This window comes from Nematostella vectensis, chromosome 1, assembly GCF_932526225.1.
Source record: "Nematostella vectensis chromosome 1, jaNemVect1.1, whole genome shotgun sequence".
NCBI classification, from domain to species: domain Eukaryota; kingdom Metazoa; phylum Cnidaria; class Anthozoa; order Actiniaria; family Edwardsiidae; genus Nematostella; species Nematostella vectensis.
Window position 1 is genome coordinate 11,637,483 of NC_064034.1, and position 19,394 is coordinate 11,656,876.

The following is a 19,394-nucleotide window of genomic DNA, read 5'->3' on the forward strand; positions in this document are numbered from 1 at the left end:
CCCCTAAATTCACCGCGCGGCGTCTGGGTACGAGACTGCGGGATACCTGTGTTAATTGCGCTAAAGGTGGCGGCGCCCAAGTTTTTTTACTGTAATCCAACACTGAAATCCAATGCATAATTTACTTATCCTGAACCAATAATAATCAATAATAGGTGGCCCAATCGTGGCTTGCCCCTAGTACGTATGTCTCGGTATCGAAGTACAGCAATGGCGCTATTCCGTAGCCAGTCTTCGCTTATCAGGCACAAGGGCTATGTTGGAGGGAAATGGCTGGACGGGGATTCCACATTCCCTGTTTACAACCCTGCGACTGGCGAAGAGTTGGGGCAAGTCGCTAATATGGGTGCGAAAGAAGGGGAACTAGCTGTACAGGAAGCTTATAAAGCTTTCCAAACGTGGAAGAAAACAACAGCAAAGGTGATTACGGTACCTCACATCTAGAAAACCATTTGGAATCCAAAAACACGATGTTTTAGGCTGCAAATTATTTTGATCATTTTAATACTGTTGCACAATTAAGTTACTTAAGCATATTTAAAAATTAATTTTGGCCTGAATTTTTTTGTAAGCAAGAGGTGATGCTATTTAGTAGATAATAAGATTTGATTGTTTGGGAAAAGTTTTCGAGAGGCATGAATTGTTAATGCCTAGTTCAAGAGGAGAGTTTTCTGAATTTGATATAGGCACCTTCCTTGTATAAGCGCCTCCCCTGAATAAGCGCCTCATCTGGGATAAAAGACATTAGATAAGCCTCGCTTCGCATCAAGGGTACTAAGGCAAGCATTTTATTATACTGATTACTTAGAAGTTTCAATGTAATTTAGTATTAAATCTCCTTTTATGTTTCATCAGGAAAGGAGTGAAAAACTACGCAAGTGGTTTCAGCTTATTCTGCAACATCAAAATGAGCTTGCAGAACTTCTCACAACAGAACAGGTAAAGGGATTGACCAAAATATAGATTTTTTAAATTTGACAGTTTTCTAGAAAATAAACATTTTTGATCATTATTCTCTCAATAGGGTAAACCCCTGGCTGAATCTCTGGGGGAAGTTAGGTATACTGCTAGTTTTGCAGAGTGGTTTGCTGAGGAGGCAAAGCGTGTATATGGTGATATAGTCCCTAACCCAATACCTGGGCGACGGCTTCTTGTTCTGAAGCAACCAGCTGGTGTGGCAGCCCTTTGGACCCCGGTATGATTATTATTTTTAATTGATTCATCTAGGGGACCTAGGGGATGGGAGTTACTTGGTCTAAGATATTATTTTTATATCAAGATACAATTTTTAATATTGTTTTCAAAAAAGATAACAAAAAGTGTCCTTGGAGCTAGAGTGGAGTCAATAATAGCTAATAGACACTGTGGATTCAAATTGATACCCTATCTAAGACACTTAGCTAGAGTGGAGTCAATAATAATAGACACTGTTGATTCAAATTGATACCCTATCTAAGACACTTGGCTAGAGTGGAGTCAATAATAGCTAATAGACACTGTTGATTCAAATTGATACCCTATCTAAGACACTAAGCTGAGAAAAATACACTACAGCATTCTCAAAAATGTTTTAGCAGCTTGTCATTATGGGTATTGAGGTGGTTTAGGTTGCTGTAGGTTTTATTTTCCTTGTCAATAGCAAAACAAAAATAATATTTTCTGTCTGGATAGAGATGGTCAAATCTCCAGAGAAGGCAGCTCTCTGAGCTGGCAGCCGGCAGGTTTTGAGAAGGCTGTACTTACCAGCATGACATACCCCAAACCCCCATCAGTCAACAGTTATGACAAAAATGATACCATGCATGCACCATAATGAATATAAACAGACTATAGATACAGAAATTGGATGGTGACCGGAGAGGATGTCACCTCAAAAGGAAACTAAAATGTGAATACTGTCGGCTATCCTCTCTCATTAAACATGTTTTTTACTCCTAGTGGAATTTCCCCCTTGGCATGATCACAAGGAAAGCAGCTGCTGCTCTTGCTGCTGGTTGTACAGTGATCATCAAACCATCTGAGGAAACTCCATTCTGTGCTCTAGCTTTGCAGCAGGTGATGTACCATGTACCATGTGTTGTATTACTAAGGAGGGAAGTTACTGTAATGTCAGATTGCAAAGCATCTAATCGCACTAGATAATAAGCAAGAATCAGACTTAACTGGTGGACAGATACAATGCTTTAAAACCCATTGCAAACAGACCTTTGGATTTTCAAATATAAGCGATTAATAAGATAGACTGGGAGTTGGGTGTTTCTTAAAATGTTAAAAGAAAATGCAACATTTAATCAATAACTAGATATATAATATTTGAGTATAGTGACCTATATAACATACATACCAAAGTCTTCTAACCTGGCTCAGGTGCTATCACATTTACTATAATATTCCACTTTTGTAAGGTTATACACTGCAGGTGCTGGTTTGACTGATCAAGCCAAGAATTCCATGTTTTAGTCTGAATCTGCTGTTTTTTTAATTGCATATTATAGCTTGCAGAAGAAGCAGGCTTTCCTGCTGGGGTCATCAACACCATTCCGTGTTCCAGGGACCGTGTCAATGAAGTGACAGACACTGTTCTCAAGAGTGACCTTGTTAGCAAGATGTCATTCACTGGTTCGACTGCCACAGGCAAAGTAAGTCAACATGGCTTTCATGTGTGTATACGGATTTATTGCTAACGGAATTATTGCTCCATCATTCGGTCTGTGATGGAATATGCTTCACCTGTGTGGAATGCACTTCCTGGGTACCTGGTGGGGATGATTAAGGGGGTACAAAAATGAGTCATTAAGATCATTTTCCCAGAACTCGACTACCTACTGGAGGTCGGGCCTCCAGTCCGCCAGTCTTACTTTTCTTACGGACTGTCATGCTTAATTTGTGAGAGGTTCATTGCGGGCTCCAAATTTGCAAGAGGTTCATTGCTGGCCCCAAATTTGCGAGAGGTTCATTGCTGGCCCCAAATTTGCGAGAGGTTCATTGCTGGCCCCAAATTTGTGAAAGGTTTATTGCTGGCTGGTTCATTGCTGGCCCCAAATTTGCGAGAGGTTCATGGCCCCAAATTTGCGAGAGGTTCGTTGCTGGCCCCAAATTTGTGAAAGGTTTATTGCTGGCTGGTTCATTGCTGGCCCCAAATTTGCGAGAGGTTCATTGCTGGCCCCAAATTTGCGAGATGTTCATTGCTGGCCCCAAATTTGTGAGAGGTTCATTGCTGGCCCCAAATTTGTGAGAGGTTCATTGCGGGCCCCAAATTTGCAAGAGGTTCATTGCTGGCCCCAAATTTGCAAGAGGTTCATTGCTGGCCGCAAATTTGCGAGAGGTTCATTGCTGGCCGCAAATTTGACAGAGGTTCATTGCTGGCCCCAAATTTGTGAGAGGTTCATTGCTGGCCCCAAATTTGCGAGAGGTTCATTGCTGGCCCCAAATTTGTGAGAGGTTCATTGCTGGCCCCAAAGAGCTTGAGCTTGCCTGCTTCTTTCTGGCAACATTGAATCACATGGTTACAGCCTCAGATCGAGCACTGATAGGATGGACTGGAGTCGAGCAAAAACTGAACGTTTCAGTACATTTGTAACAATGGGATATTGTAGCTGTGAGTTCACCATGTTATATATATATATTTTGTCCCTTAATTCAGCATTTATGCTGCAATAGCCTTGAAATAAACGATTAAAGGTTAAAGAGTATATAAGTCTGGCTTTTTTTCCTAAAGGAAGATGAATAACTAATAATAAAGACCAGGGGCTTTTGAAATCGGCTCATAGGCCATTTTACGCTTAGGGCCAATATGCCCTGGATTAATCAAACTTGTCCATATCATATTCAGTAATGCCCCTGGATGATGCCCACTGGGTGATGGTGTGCCCCCAAATATCTATTTGTACCACAGCATCATTGATTGATTGCCAATCTGTTGTTTATCAGATACTGATGGCAAAGTGTGTTGATACTGTGAAGAAGATGTCTTTGGAACTTGGAGGGAATGCTCCTTTCATTGTGTTTAATTCAGCAAACATTGAGAGTGCAGTCAAGGGGGCACTTATCTGTAAATACAGAAATACAGCCCAGGTGGGTGAGACTTCCTATTTTGGTATCCATATAATTTTTATTATTTATTGTTTCTGATACCATTCATTTCACTCATCATATTTTCCAGACATGCATTTGTGCAAATCGTATTATTGTGCAAGATGGGATCTATGATGAGTTCGCAAAGCGTTTCGCAGAAGCTGTTGACCAGCAGTTGAAAATCGGTAATGGAATGGATGCTGGGACAACTCAAGGGCCACTTATCAACAAAATGGCAGTGGAAAAGGTAATGCTATACTTTGACTATATCAACTTTTTAATTGGCATTTAAATAATTTTTAAATTTAAAAATGTTTCCAGTAATTCTATTTAATCTTTGCAACATCCTAACACAACAATAGCTACACTCTCATTGTCATAATAATCTACACTACCACCACAAAGTACAATGTGATAAACATTTTAAGTATCTAACCACAAGCTTTTATGTATGTTATGAATGTGCAGGTTGAACGCCATGTTGCCGATGCATTGTCCAAGGGTGCCAAGCTAATGCGAGGTGGCCATCGCCATCCACAGGGAGAGAACTTTTTTGAGCCAACAGTACTTACAGATGTCAGCCCAGATATGTTAGTCTGCAAAGAAGAGACTTTTGGCCCTTTGGCACCACTCGTCAGGTGACTATGGATGAGCTGCCTATTGCTGCGACTTGTAGAAAGTGTTTAATGGCACAGCTTTGGTGGCCAGAGGAATTTCTTAATGTCATTCTGTCTGATTCTAGATTCAAAACTGAGGCAGAAGCTGTTGCCATTGCTAACTCAACTCAAAGCGGGCTTGCAGGTACAGTTATTATCCAGGGGGAGGGGGGGCTTATGTAACCTGTATATGGGATGTAAAGGAAACCTGTGTGTTGAACCTAATAGTGTAAGGCATTACATATCTATATACTGACAATAAATTTAGTCACTTGTAAAGCACTTTGAAAAAGTCTGAGGATGTTAATTTGCATTATACAAATACTAAAAATTGGTGAATTTTAGGTTCCGTGCATTTTGTTTTTAAAATTGTAGTCTGGAGGCTCCCTTGAATGCCCCTCTATTGATCCTGTGGCATTTTACTTGTGGAAATGGCACATTGTTATCACTGTTATCCATTATCAGCCCAAACATTAGTACATTTCTGAGCAAAATCTTCAAGTTTGAGAAAGTGTTACTTGTTATTATTTATCACAGGCTACTTTTACTCTCAAGACCTGAGTCAAGTTTGGAGGGTTGCAGAAGCTCTAGAGGTGGGCCTAGTGGGTGTCAACGAGTCTATGATAAGTACTGAAGTTGCACCTTTTGGCGGGTGGAAGCAATCTGGACTTGGTATAGAGGGGTCTAGGTATGGGATACACGAATACCTGGAGACCAAGTACGTATGTATGGGAGGAATCCAAGAGCAGCCTTAGAGAGATTGACAGGTGACGTCCCTAAGATAGGTGATTTAAATTTAAGCAGATTGTTAAAGAGGGAAGGAGGGTGTTGTAGGAGTTTGCAATACTCTGCCCTTTTTGACTGATCAAGTAATCCAGGGTGTTGTAAAGAAGGGGGGCGTTGGGGTGCTATGTGGTGTAATTGCCCCACCTTGTAGTATACTCTGCCTTCTTGGATTAATGATTCATGTTTACTTTTGTTTTACTTTTAATACTGTAACTACGATATACGATTTACGATTATACAAGTATATCAAGAGAGGTCCTATGATGCATGTCAACCTCTGCTTTCAAAGGATATGAAACTCAATATTAATGTCATCATCTGGTGTTGTGTATATCGTCTTGAAAGCTCCTTAGAATGTCTTGTACAATCTACTTCAATCTTAATAAATCTGTCCTGGAAAACAGTAGCTATAAATGACGCATTTTCTAAAAGTAGAGTTTGTTGAGCGTACTGTGTCTTTTGTATTTAATAAAATGGGATATCTGTTAAGGTTTGTTTTATAATAACCGGTCGTTTTTCGAGAAAAACGAGTTATATTTAACGGGTTGACTGGTGCTGTTCCGTTTAGCAGGAAGGCTAGTAGCATGGTACTTAAGGTGATACGAAGTAAGGTATGCCAAACAAGCACACCCACAAATCGAGGATTTAACCTAGGATCACCCGCCAAAGCAAAGTATCTTGTTCTCGTTGCGAAAGACTTTCTAAGGCAATGCAGTCTCTACACTGGCCAACACTAAACATTTGCCGTAAAATTCACATCTCCGTCCTTGTCTACAAATGTCTCAACAATCTGGTCCCAGTATATCTATCGAATTACTTTGTCAAAAATTATACTTATCACAGCTATAACACGAGAAGAAACTCTGACCTACTGCCACCTAAACCTTGGCTTACTCTTGGCAAAAAAAAACTTTCCGCTATACTGGTTTATAACACTGATTTATAACACCCTCACGAACGATACGAAATCTACTTCACTGACTGTTAAAAAAAAACGGCTGAAACTGGACATATATCAGGAAATAAATATTTTTTTATATAGACATTAGTTAGAAATTTTAAATTAATTTGTATTTTACCATGTAATTTTCAGATGTTAGGTTTTTTTAGTACTGTGTTTGTGTTTGTAAAAATTGTATGTATTGTTAAGCAGCGTAACCTGAATGGGCTACCCTGCAAAAATAAAATTCAATTCAATACTCTAATTTTCTTACAGCTTTTCAGGGAGTAACAAATAATAAAATACTGTTTCTTGTTGGTGGCTTTATTGTACTTTTATTTCAGATTATTTCAAATCCGTATGTCGTTCAGGCATCAATTTCGCCAGATCCAGGCACCTCGGTTGGTGGTGGTTGCGTTGCTATGGCGACACACTGCCCCCATTTTTGCTGCACTTCTTGGCACTTGTACCCAGGCTTGCACGGACAAGTCTGTGGTCTTTGCTGGGAAATAAATACACTTCTCAGCTGGACCTATTTGGTTCTATATTTGGTCTCTGCGCAAATCCAAAATTATAATGTCCTTACAATGGAAAAAATATATGAAATACATATTGAAAGCTGCAACTAGAGATTTAAAGAATGTCGATCACCCCCTCCTTTGCTATTGGTGATTATTGAAAATAACGCGGTTTATTCGCAAGGAAACTTCAAAATAACAATCCACAAATGAAGCATGAAAATATCTCAATTAGTAGCTTGAATAAGCCGATGGGAATGGATGCTTTGTGTGATTCGCCATTGAGCCGGAGCATCAAAAGGTGGCGTGATTTGCCTTCTTTAATGTGAAAATTGCGGGCCAAAATATTTCTCTATCCTAATCAATCCACGAAATTAATGAGAGGCGAAATGTTCCACGAGAGAAACATCGCGAAATTCAAGTCCCGCGAAATTTTATCAACCACTCACCGACAGATTACACCAGTCCCCAGGCCCCAGCAGGTTGCTGCAAGTTCCGTAGTTCGGATTATAAGCTCTGAGGCAGCATTGGTTCTCGCCGCATGAATTTGGACTGATGCAGTACCCTGGGCTTGGTTCGCACATCCCAGGGTAACGGCACATAAAGTCGGGTTTACACTGCGAGTTATGGTAACACTGCCTTCTCGCACAAAAACCTGTAAAGAAATATATCCCAATGATAAATATGGATTACTTCACCTCGATTTTTGAACAAACTTTGTTAATCCAAGAACTGGATCTCTAAGGACACTTTTGAATCTATATCTTTTTGAAATCTCTACGCTACTCCTTGCAACTCTACTCGAAAAAAATCCCCAGTATATTTCGTTGTTCTGTTTCTTGTACTTTGTTATTAATTCTGCTGCTTTTCATGTTCAATTTTAACTTTGTCTACAAGCCTTAGCTATTATATGGTTGTGCAGTAGCTACGCAACCACATTGCTTGTTCTTCAAGACCATTTATCCCTTAGACTGATGCCAGAGTATTTTCGGCTTGTGAGTACTTCTGACGGCCAGTACAGAATCTCCAATCCTTGATATTGATGGTTCTCTACCAATCAAAGCGCGAATTCACTTATCATTTCCTAGCGCAGCCGATAGTGCTGAATAACGTATGCGCATGCGCGTGTTCTGGCGAAAACAAACAAAATCTCAGTGTTGAATCGCTCGAGTAAAGGTACGAAAGGCTGACTTCGGTCGCTGTTTTGACTTACTGTACAGCATTAAAACCATACTGTACAAAAGATGACAGATTTGTGTGATAATGAGGGAATCGTAAAGAAAATTAAAGCCTTAGGTTTGGTCTAGTTTTCTTAGCATTCGCCAAAATGTGACAGTTCGCCGGTAAAACGCCGCCATTTCACCAAAAAGGCTGGTTTAACCGCGCGGTACTGGAACTAGTCTTGCGTTTTTCAGCACTGTCAGCGCAGCCTAGTCCGAAGCCTTTTTACCCGGGTCTCTGATTGGGGTCCCTGTGGTCCATAAGAATTTGTGACGTCACAGGAAACCACGGCCGACCACAGGAATCCCGAACAAAGTGCCATTGACTAGGCTGTACGAAATGATCTACTCACCTTTGTAGCAGACATATCCGTGGCTACATTGCACGTGGTATCTGCACTTTCCATTAAACGTCCTGCACACGCCTGGCGGGTTGCATCTTTGCCCGGCGGGGCATTCCCCGTGGTAGGAACACTCAACCGGCATGCACAAACCGTTCTTACAATAACTCCTCCCAGAGGTGCAGTGGTAGTCGTTTGTGCAGTAGCGCTGAAGGCCTGGTTTGCAGACTTGAATACTGTGATCGCAGCCCCAGTTTGTGGGGCAATGGGTGTGGTGGTTGCATTGGTAGTAAGGGTAACACCAGGAGAAGTGACAGTAGAAGCCGGGTGCGCACTTAGAATTGGGGTTGCACGAGCGCCACTGTGTAGCGAAAAAGAAGTTGTGGCTTAATATTCACTTTAATGTTTTCTTGAAACTGCCAGATACATTATGACTACAGCGTAAGGATGTCTTTCGCTCATTGCCCCCTATCAGGGGAGCTATGCGGCTATAATCGTACTCAAAATACATGACACTTCCCTAGGCACTTTTTCCCCATCTTAACTGCGCGTTCTCATGGAAGCCTTCCGCCGCTTGGTAAATATTTAACCCAAATAAATTTACAAACGGAAAAATTTTCTTACACGCCAAAAAACTCAACCCGATGAAAAGTCAACATAAGAAATATGGAATTGCAATATCATAAACAGATCGCAATATTGTAAGGACATTTTAAATGTTGATTTTGCTGTAAAAATTCACTGAAGTGTCACCATTATTACATGTCATCAATGCCTAGCTAACCTTCAGTTTTCTCTCCCAAAATTGAACTGACAGGTCTTCTGAAGACTTATAAAATACGTTTGCAGGATTACCGTCGCATTGGTTTGACGAATCTTTAGAACTTACTTGCCACCCTCTTTGGTTGTTCGCCTGCACGTCGCCGGAGTGTTTCAGACCACTTTCGCCCTCAAATCGGAAACCCAATGAGCCCACGACGCTTAGCAGAGCAAGTGCAAGAACCTTCATCATCAAAAATGACTCCCAAAATCGATCTTATCTACTTTAGACGTTTTAGACGTAAAGACGCAGTGTATTTAAACAGTTAAATGTCTTGGTTAAGCTTACTTCCCTTTGCCTCGACAAATATTTAATTCATAGAACAGTCGTGGCACTAAACGGTTTACACACAAAAAAAACGGTTGTGTACACGCTATTTAACGTTTCGTTTTTCCCATCCAATTTAGACTATATTTTTTTAATGAAGATGAAATTTGAGAGTAGCCAAAGGATTTTTTTCTAACAACTAGACTTGTTAACATGAGGCATGTTATAACGTGGTCAAGTTCACACGGATAATACCACCCTCTGTACGCGGACATTTAAAACATGTTTTGAGAACCGTAAACGAAATCTAGAGCTCTAGAACAAACAAACCATTATATTTCTCCGCAACTTTATGTTTGCTTTAAGAGTAAATAGAGCTACATCCGACCCTCAAATCATCATATAGCTAAGGTTATTGAAAGGGTATTGATACATCATGCGCTCTTTAGGCTTTAATTCCTCTCTTTTTTTGTTTTGTTTTTCTGTTTTTTGTTTCGAGATCGTATTTTGCGTAGCATGGGCGATGGACTGCAAAAGAGAGAGAACCGCGCACACACTTAGTTTTACCTTATCCTCCCCTCGACACCAAAAATAAACCGCCATCACCAGCATTCTCTTACCAACACTACCATCGACACCACCATCATCATCATCATCATCATCATCATCACCACCACCACCATTATCATCATCATCATCATCATCAACAACAACAACACCATCCTCATCAACAACACCACCATTCTCATCTTCACCATCATCATCACCAACACCAGCATCCTCATCTTCACCAATGATGTCACTATCATCATGATTTAAGCGCCGTAACAATTATCGTCACCTTCACCATCCACACCGCCGCCACCATTCCCTCGTGACGGAACGCTGCTTGGCTCATTACTGCGTCCGATCCATCACCGGAACATGTTTAGAGTTTCAAAACTTATTTTGTATTATATTATTATTTGTGGAAAATATTACTCTAATATTGGCTAGAGTCCATAAGTTTAGCTTTTCCAGTACTCTTAAAGATGGTGATGGTGATGGTGGTGATGGTGGTGGTGGTGGTGGTGATGATGATGATGATGATGGCAGTGGTGATGATGATGATGATGATGATGATGATGATGATGATGATGATGATGATATTTATGATGATGATGCAGCTTAAACTGAATTACAGGCTGCTTTAAACTGGATTACAGGGCGTCATATAATTAACATCCTTGACGGATATAAAATTTAAGCTGTTAGATCTTAGGCCTTATTGATGAGTGACAGCGGGGTTTGAGATTTCCCGTTGCCTCTTTTGTTAGCATTCTTGGGTACCCAGGGTGTCGGAGTCAGCGTAACCATATCAGTCAATCTTGTTTTAGAAACTGACGTTTTTCTAGCTCGCTCGGTCATTTCCTTATATGGCACTACATACCATATTTGGGGGTCCGCTTCAATCATTTTTTTTTTTCACTTTTTATAGCTCTAGAGCTTGGTAAGTCTTTGACTACAATGCTTTGGTTAGTCCATTGCAGTTAAATTGAAATTTATTGCCGTGCGCGAACACATTGTTATCAATATCGTGTTCGTCCTTGCGCTAGCGTGCCTGTGGAGGCGGTGATATATTATTACTTACATCTTTGAGCTTACATCTTTGTTTGAATCCCGTTTTAACATTTCGTTTCTTCTCATCGTTATTGATTAAAGATGGCTCGTTTTACCACCCGCCAATATCACTACGTATGAAGCCGGTGGGGATTAGCGGGCGAACGTACTTGGGACAAAAACAAAATTTTCGAAACAGATACATAGCAAATGCATAGTTGTAGAGCGGTTTTGGTATGCAAACAAAGAGAATATAAATCATGTTTTAGAAACAGAATGTTTCATTTCTAATGTTGCCATCCCATTTTGGTTTGGCTGCGGATGAGATTGTTGAAAAATAATGTAAAATAGACTTGATCATAGTCTGACGTGTTGTGCATTTAGTATCAATTCACGCGCATAGATAAAGGATATTCAGAAGGCCATGGAGTACGGGGGAAGTTTTAAGGTGGGATGCAAAATATCGAATAACGTATAAGTGATACCTATGACGCAAACAAAAAATAATATAATTTCTTTGTCGGGAACGTGTTGGCGATCGCCCAATATTGCCCTCTCCGGCCGGTTGAGGATACAGAGCGATATGTTGAACAATGCTTGCATATGAAAATGAATGATTATTGCTTATTCAGCTCACTCTTTTTTTTTTTTATAAGAACCTTTATTATAAGAACGTCCAGCCTGGAGATTCTACCAAATTTTAAGAACATGCTAAGAACATGCCGAGGCTCAGATAGCAGAAAAAAATATTTTTTGTCCTGAATCAAATTGTGCTCATAGTAATAACCTTATTATTGCTATTGATCATTAGTGTCCTAATAATTCTTTGGGTATTATATTCTTTAAGAACATCGTTAAGAACGTATTCAGCCTTAAAATGTCCCAAAAAGAACGGCCCAGCCTCAAATGAAAATTAAACGCTCTTATAAAAAAAAAGAGTGTATTCGATTATACAAAACACGTGCTTTTAACTCACAGCTGGATGAAACAAAGCTTTTATGAAAGAAAACGAAGCATTGAAAAAAGCATAAGTTATAATAGAAGTACTCATTTCAAAAGCTGTTACAACTCCACAATTTTTACTATTTTGTATTGAGCTTTGTTTACAAAAGCTTGGTGAAATGCTCGTTCGTTTTTAACAATTTATTATCATTTTTTTTTTAATTTTAGTTAAACGCTTATCTTTGTTATTGAATCAAAACATGGGATTTGTAATGCTTGGTGTAATCTTTTAATCTAAATGAGGCTTTTGTCTCTCAAATGGACGACGTGTTCTCAACTAATTAAATCGTTATTTTTGCGCTTAGATCGTGCTTAATTTAAGATTTGTGACGACAGTTTGAGAGACTTTTTTTCCTCTTATCTCACAAGTTGATAAAAAAGGATACTCAATTGTATAGTAATCAAAATAATGTATTAGTCGAGAAATATTTGCTTATAAAGCTCATGTTGACAGCATTTGCGGTGTGATTGGAATCAAAACACCTAATTCCTTTTTTAAATTGAAACCCGAAGAAGCATTTCGGAAGACCATTCAAGGGAGCTCACTGCCATTTCGTTTCTTTTCATCCTCTCTTTGTTTTCTTTTCCGGTCACGGCTCTGAGTTTGCCTTTCCATGGGCAGGTGTAGCATTTCGATGGCAGGATTGCTGATCTAATCATGCCATTCATCAGGTCACAAATCATAGGAGTATTGTTACTTAAATGTACGTAAATTAAGGCTTTTGTAGAAAGTGTTTATGAAAGAATGATATTTTCAAGAATAGAAGTGCTATTTTGTTTTATACTGGTCTACAGTTTATTATTCAGATTTTCTTCTGTCTATAAACTCATTTTCTCTGATCAACAGGTGCATTTTCCAAGAGAAGCGGGGGAAATATCCCAAAGCTATTACAATAAGATTGAAAATGAAGTATTCTTACTTTTGTAAACTTGATAAAAATGGGGGCTCTTTTTATTGCTTTTTGATTTAAAACATTTATGGAAAACCACAGTTTGTGACAAAAAAAGGAAAAATTACTCTAATTGTTGTTCAGTAACACCGATATAAAAAACAATTGTTTTTGGGGTCTTAAATTTATTTTGTGAAATTTCTACTGACTAATAGACAAGAGCGCATTTGTAGCTATCATATATATCACAGAAATAGAAAAATAAAGTTATAGAATACAGATCACGAAAAAAAAAAATGGAGATCCGACGAGTGCACACTAACAATTTGAGCGAAGTCGAATAAAACCTTGGAAAGGCATCGCCTGTATGGATGGAGTATATAAACCGCCAAAACGATGACATGGGAATTGTAGTTCTTAGTTGAGATATGAATTCTACATTGCATGGCAATAAAAAATCAGTGAATTTCCCCTTATTGAGCATAGAGTACCTATCCATTTGTTGAATCTCATTTGTCTCAATTAACGCGTATAATTCTTGTTCCAAAGTATCGAGAAAGTGCTATTTAAGGCACTAGCCCCTAGACGAAACTGAAACTCACAAATAACAGGTAGTGCAAATATAGGCGTCGGCAGTTGCGTAAATTTGTTCTGAGGGGATTCAATATTGGGGAAAGGTTAATTTGCGCTTCAAAAAGAGAGAATATTATGTTAAAGAAAACATCCTAAGCCAGCTATGACCGTTCTATTACCAATCCTATATTTGATTCTTCAAAATCACCGACTTTTATAAAGTCTTTTGTCATATCGGTAGTTTTCACATACTTATGAGTTCGTTATATGCCGAAAAACGACATAATATACTTTGTTCCATAACCTTTGGAAAAAGCTATTAAAAAAAAAAAAAATTAAAAACATCCAAATTTAAAACCTTACCTTATACTGTGGGCGATATTACCGGAACTATAGATTCATGTTTTGAAAATCTGGACGAGTTATGCGAACCCTTTTTACAATGAGAATTTACTAGATTTATTTTCCTCTTAAAATTGCCCACTTAAAATAGGCGTTGCTTGAAATAGGTTTGTGTAATTGGTCTTTGTTATGAGCAAAGGAAGCGAAATGGCTATGCAAACACCGGTACAGGCGTAGCACAAATTTTATTAGCACTTTGTGAATGGAAAACATCGATACACGCGCGTGCAGGTGTGTGTGTTTGTTTGACTAATGCAATCTGCGATCTGCCCCTCGCCCTAATTAAAAATCTTAACACAAAGCAGCGTCATCGAGACTTTCGCGAAAGATGAACTTCATTGATTTGAGCCCAGGTGATTTTTCAAGAGGTTGAAACGTCTCGGTAGATTGCCCTAGTTGACTTCCTTAGATGTATAAAACAATAACTAGACATTTCCGCGTGATATCTTAGGAGTGTTTCGGCTGATTTATAAGAGAGTCGTAAAGGTCTTCAGAACCAGTGCAATAGTTGGACCTCGTTCAAGACACAATGGATTCTTCGTATCTGCTAGGATTCTGTGTGATGGTTCTGGCATCGGGCGTTTTCGCTGGCCCTGTAAATGGTAAGAATTAAATAATGTATTTCCTTCGTCTTTTGCCTTTTTGCCTTTATTTTTCTTTTTTCGCTTACAAAACATTTATAACAGATTTAGCATGAAACTTTTTTTATTAAGAAACTCATGATTTTTTTACAGATTTTCCCAATTGCTTGTGGCTAATATTTCGGAAGATTTCGAAAACTTTGTAACTCGGCAATATTGTTAATATACAACTTACTGCCGATTACAGTAAGTGCCTTTCGCGCCATTTTCAACAGCTTTCGCGCGGTCCGTTTTATTTTCTCTCTCCAAAAGCTCACAAAAATACACCTATTAACTAATTGTAGATTCTAGGCCAAATGTAAAGCTTATTTTCCCCTGAATGATTTATATGTTATTTCCCTTTTGAGTATATCCAAGACTATTTTTAAGAATATGTCTTTCTCAGTGATCTTAGAACTTTCTGTAATTTTCCCGACTGAGTCTTCACGATTGCGGGTCAGCATAAGAGCCAGCCCTAGGGGTTATTTTATGAGGGAAAAACAATATTCCGTATAGTAGGGAGCGCCTCCCTACAACCATACAATCGCCACAAATTCTGACGGCTAAACTCATAAGTACTCAGCGTCAATCTACGCCTACTTTGGTTGAAGTTACATGGGTATAAAGTTATAATATGATATCCCACTCTTTGGGGGAAATTATGGAGGCTGACCGGATATTCTAGTCGTATTTTATTACTCTCACTGGTTTGACGTGTCATATGTCGCGAATTTAGTAAATGAAGTAAGTTCTGCTCTTAAAAAGTCATTATGTGTGCTAGTACTGTTCTGCTCTGCTCAAAACTACTCTTCTACTTAAGAATGTTGTTAACGATGAGTCGTTGAGTGTAAAATGTCCATTTGCACTTTTCGAAAAGTACATAGCAAAGAATGATTGTTCCATCTGAATCATGCTCGGACATACATATTCTCGTTAAAGCTTTGCTCACAAAATGAGATGAAGAGCAATAAAAAAAGCCTCCCTCATATCAATATTTCATGAACTGTTATCATATATTACTACAGTTAATGTAAATGGTATAGCTAATTGTTAATATAAATCATATTTTACGACAAGTGCTTTCTGGTCGAAAATAACCATTATGCCTGCAAACACCCTTTGTGTGTATTTTCTCTTGCGTACAGATAAACGCGCAGATGGAATCTTCCCAGAAGTCTCGACCTGCTCGAGTGACTTCAGTTGTCCTGATGGGGAGCTCTGTCATCCGGTCTACAAAGTGTGCTACTCTATCCAAGGTTTGAGAAATACAAAATATCAATCAATTCTTATGACTCTTCAAAAAAAAAGAAGAGATCTTGGAAGAGTAAAAAAAAAAATGTAAACTTTCCATTTCTATCCCCGAAACCACCTTTAAGGTCAACTTTTTCGGTGTGTCCCCAAATTGTCGTTGTGTCAAAACCCCTTACGGCAAATATCTAAATTCGCCACTGCTCAACTCCTGTACAGTTCTTTAAAGACACTGATTCGTCTTGTGTCAGGCGCGTTCCCAGGATTGGCTAAGGGGGGGTGGGGTGGGGGAGCGCAGTCATAGGTGTCATATGGAATAGGCAAGGGAGGTGCGCGCGCACCCTGCGCATCCCCCTGTGAACGCGCCTGTGTGTGACGAGTGTTTTACTACCAAAAAAATGCTTTCTGGCTTCCGTCATTCATAAAACGGAATTACATTTGGTACTTTTTGATTTTGTCAGCGTGTTACGAAGAGGTGGTATGACTGGAAACCATTTCATTGCTGGCCAATGAAAACGCTTCAAGGATTTTGAATGACTGAAGCCAAATGTCGATTTTAAGCAGTTGGAAATCGTCGATGAAAGCTCGCAGATTATTAAAAACTGCAGTTTGAGGTACTAGTTCATTCTAGAGGTTGCAATAGCTTTTTCAATCTTTGTAGCCAAACGCCAAATCTTCCCTGAAGTCTCATCCTGCTCGAGTGATTTCAGCTGTCCTGAGGGGGAACGCTGTCATCCGGTCTACAAAGTGTGCTTCCCAAGTCAGGGTAAGGGCTGCATTATTGTTGACTCTGTTACACTGCATGAAAGGTTAGTTACATGAAAATTTCGGGAGGCGGCGCACGACAATTCCGGGTTTGGCCGACTTAGATTTCGCGATGTTTTCAATTGGAAGAGACAGATCTTTTGCTGCACTGCAACAATTCATCATAAATATAAAAGTCTTATGCTGGTCTCGTTTCACATTGTTAGTTCGTTTTGCTAACGCTAGTGTGATTGACTTGTTAGATAAACGAGGGATTTTCCCAGAAGTCTCGACCTGTTCGAGTGACTTCAGTTGTCCTGAAGGGGAGCGCTGTCATCCGATCTACAAAGTGTGCTACTCTAGCCAAGGTAAAAAACTTCGAGATGTGCACCTATATGTGCTTAATGTGTCCTAGTTAACGGGGCTCACTTGTACTCATGTCGTGCCTAAATATCCTTAGTGTCCTTAAGGTGTCCTTATTACCGAGGTTCAACTGTACTTATGTCGTGCCTAAATATCCTTAATGTCCTGAAGGTGTCCTTATTAACGAGGTTCAAATGTACTTATGTCGTGCCTAAATATCCTTAATGTCCTGAAGGTGTCCTTATTACCGAGGTTCAACTGTACTTATGTCGTGCATAAATATCTTTAATGTCCTTAAAGGTCTCCTTATTACCGAGGTTCAACTTTACTTATGTCGTGCCTTAATATCCTTAATGTCCTGAAGGTGTCGTTATTAACAAGGTTCAGCTGTACTTATGCCGTGCCTTAATATCTTTAATGTCCTTAAGGTCTCCTTATTACCAAGGTTCAACTGTACTTATGTCGTGCCTAAATATCCTTAATGTCCTTAAGGTGTCCTTATTACCGAGGTTCAACTGTACTTATGTCGTGCCTAAATATCCTTAATGTCCTTAAGGTGTCGTTATTAACGAGGTTCAACTGTACTTATGTCGTGCCTAAATATTATTAATGTCCTTAAGGTGTCCTTATTACCGAGGTTCAACTGTACTTATGTCGTGCCTAAATATCCTTAATGTCCTTAAGGTGTCCTTTTTAACGAGGTTCAACTGTACTTATGTCGTGCCTAAATATCCTTAATGTCCTGAAGGTGTCCTTATTACCGAGGTTCAACTGTACTTATGTTGTGCCTAAATATCCTTAATGTCCTTAAGGTGTCCTTATTACCGAGGTTCAACTGTACTTATGCCGTGCCTAAACATCCTTAATTTCCTTATTAACCAGGTTCAACTGTACTTATGTCGTGCCTAAATATCCTTAATGTCCTGAAGGCGTCCTTATTAACGAGGCTCAACTATACTTTTGTCGTGCCTAAAGATCCTTAATGTCCTTATTAACGAGGTTAAACTGTACTTATGTCGTGCCTAAAGATCCTTAATGTCCATATGGTGTCCTTATGTACTCATAAGTAGTTGACTAATGAAACTGCTATGTTCTTTATTTCTTAGAAAAGCGCGCAGACGGCTTTTTTCCACCCATTGCGTCCTGTTCAAGTGATTCTGCATGTCCTTTGGGGGAACGCTGTCACCCAATCTTTAAAGTGTGCTACTCCATTTAGCCCCAGGTAATAGATATGCTATTGTTTCGTTCAAATATGCCTAAACGTATCTATCACATACACGTAAATCTATCGTTTAAGAATTATAAAAAGAACTTAGTAGATAAATTTATGGTCAGTCCTTGGTCTCAGGCAACGAGGAAATAAAATAGCCCCTCCCGATTGAAATGATTATTTTAAATATATAACCTAAAATGTCAAGCCTGCACACTGTTTTGTAGCCAGAATGTCTGTATTTCAACACCTTACGACTTTTTCGTTTAGAAAAAAAACACGAAATGAAAAATAGACTTGGTATCTGATGGTTTTTGTAAGCTAGGATGTCTAGGATGTAACTGCTCCTGTTTTATTTTTCTGCAGATTCGTGAAAGAGGAGATAAGCAGCACTATGAACCAAACTTTGGTGGCGATCGTATAATAATTTGTAAATTGAACACTCGAATTTTCGCCAGAATACAAAGTTTCATTTTTGTATCATAAATTGTCCCATAAGAACTAACCTTTTTCATAAAGGACTACGTCGCTTATAAACAATCAAAGTGAACATTGATAAACGTTACCATGGTACAGCGCACGGTCGGCCTTATGCCAGAACAGGGTGTGTCTAAGTATGTCTAAGTATGTATTTGGAGTTAGGACGAGTTGTTCAAAGCAGAAAATAGATTTCAATAAATTTCTTAGCCAAAATATGATGTTTGATCAGACATGTCCCTGACTTAATTGATGGGGGAAAAAGCTAAAAAAAAGGGAAAAGCTAAATTAGAGTGGGTTGTCGTTTGTTGAGGCCAAATTTGTCACAACCTGCCACATTTGTCATAACTTCCTCATTTGTCATAAAGGTGTGACACATTTGTCATAATTTCCATTATAAGGTCAATTAGCGGAGCTCGCGAAGCGGCTCGCAATAGATAGCAATATTAATTAGCGGAGCTCGCGAAGCGGCTTGCAATAGCAATATTAATTAGCGGAGCTCGCGAAGAGGCTCGAAATAGCAATATTAATTAGCGGAGCTCGTGAAGCGGCTCGCAATAGCAATATTAATTAGCGGAGCTCGCGAAGCGGCTCGCAATAGATAGCAATATTAATTAGCGGAGCTCGCGAAGCGGCTTGCAATA

At 39.3% G+C, this 19,394-nt stretch overlaps 3 protein-coding genes and 1 long non-coding RNA gene across 5 annotated transcripts; 3 read left to right on the plus strand and 1 right to left on the minus strand.

Annotated features, from left to right (window-relative positions):
• Window positions 1–61: 61 nt before the first annotated feature.
• LOC5517390 (succinate-semialdehyde dehydrogenase, mitochondrial) lies at window positions 62–6,005 on the plus strand. Its single transcript, XM_001637417.3, has 10 exons — window positions 62–420; window positions 856–939; window positions 1,025–1,195; window positions 1,939–2,055; window positions 2,496–2,639; window positions 3,931–4,074; window positions 4,163–4,321; window positions 4,543–4,712; window positions 4,817–4,875; window positions 5,268–6,005. Exons 1-10 carry the CDS (start codon window positions 187–189, stop codon window positions 5,483–5,485), a joined length of 1,500 nt encoding a protein of 499 aa, XP_001637467.2. The 5' UTR covers window positions 62–186; the 3' UTR covers window positions 5,486–6,005.
• A 759-nt stretch (window positions 6,006–6,764) lies between these two features.
• LOC116621570 (platelet endothelial aggregation receptor 1) lies at window positions 6,765–9,582 on the minus strand. 2 transcript variants are annotated; one of them, XM_032387415.2, is made up of 4 exons: window positions 9,425–9,582; window positions 8,548–8,896; window positions 7,424–7,629; window positions 6,765–6,958 (listed from the first exon to the last, which is right to left on the minus strand). In XM_032387415.2, the coding sequence occupies exons 1-4, from the start codon at window positions 9,545–9,547 to the stop codon at window positions 6,824–6,826; spliced, it is 813 nt and encodes a 270-aa protein (XP_032243306.2). In that variant the 5' UTR covers window positions 9,548–9,582; the 3' UTR covers window positions 6,765–6,823. The 2 variants fall into 2 exon arrangements, with proteins under 2 accessions (XP_032243306.2, XP_048587129.1); XM_048731172.1 differs by lacking the exon at window positions 9,425–9,582 and adding an exon at window positions 8,973–9,401 and having other exon boundaries at window positions 8,548–8,909.
• Window positions 9,583–11,121: 1,539 nt separating this feature from the next.
• On the plus strand, window positions 11,122–14,006 carry LOC125570153. Its single transcript, XR_007312539.1, has 2 exons — window positions 11,122–11,669; window positions 13,071–14,006. It is a non-coding gene; the product is annotated as an uncharacterized LOC125570153 (long non-coding RNA).
• A 371-nt stretch (window positions 14,007–14,377) lies between these two features.
• On the plus strand, window positions 14,378–18,966 carry LOC5517450. The gene is made up of 6 exons (XM_032387416.2): window positions 14,378–14,690; window positions 15,854–15,964; window positions 16,618–16,722; window positions 16,964–17,068; window positions 18,170–18,285; window positions 18,640–18,966. Exons 1-6 carry the CDS (start codon window positions 14,688–14,690, stop codon window positions 18,695–18,697), a joined length of 498 nt encoding a protein of 165 aa, XP_032243307.2. The 5' UTR covers window positions 14,378–14,687; the 3' UTR covers window positions 18,698–18,966.
• The last annotated feature ends 428 nt before the right edge of the window (window positions 18,967–19,394 follow it).

Excerpts from the sequence above, each read along its gene's own strand:
- LOC5517390 (XM_001637417.3), top strand. The coding sequence starts at position 187 with ATGTCTCGGTATCGAAGTACAGCAATGGCGCTATTCCGTAGCCAGTCT. Across the intron at positions 940-1,024 it reads AACTTCTCACAACAGAACAG|GGTAAACCCCTGGCTGAATC; the intron begins GTAAAGGGATTG and ends TTCTCTCAATAG. Across the intron at positions 4,876-5,267 it reads AACTCAAAGCGGGCTTGCAG|GCTACTTTTACTCTCAAGAC; the intron begins GTACAGTTATTA and ends TATTTATCACAG.
- LOC116621570 (XM_032387415.2), bottom strand. The coding sequence starts at position 9,547 with ATGATGAAGGTTCTTGCACTTGCTCTGCTAAGCGTCGTGGGCTCATTG. Across the intron at positions 8,897-9,424 it reads ACAACCAAAGAGGGTGGCAA|TGGCGCTCGTGCAACCCCAA; the intron begins GTAAGTTCTAAA and ends TTCGCTACACAG. Across the intron at positions 6,959-7,423 it reads GGGACTGGTGTAATCTGTCG|CAAAGACCACAGACTTGTCC; the intron begins GTGAGTGGTTGA and ends TTTATTTCCCAG.
- LOC5517450 (XM_032387416.2), top strand. Across the intron at positions 15,965-16,617 it reads AGTGTGCTACTCTATCCAAG|CCAAACGCCAAATCTTCCCT; the intron begins GTTTGAGAAATA and ends CAATCTTTGTAG. Across the intron at positions 17,069-18,169 it reads AGTGTGCTACTCTAGCCAAG|AAAAGCGCGCAGACGGCTTT; the intron begins GTAAAAAACTTC and ends TTTATTTCTTAG.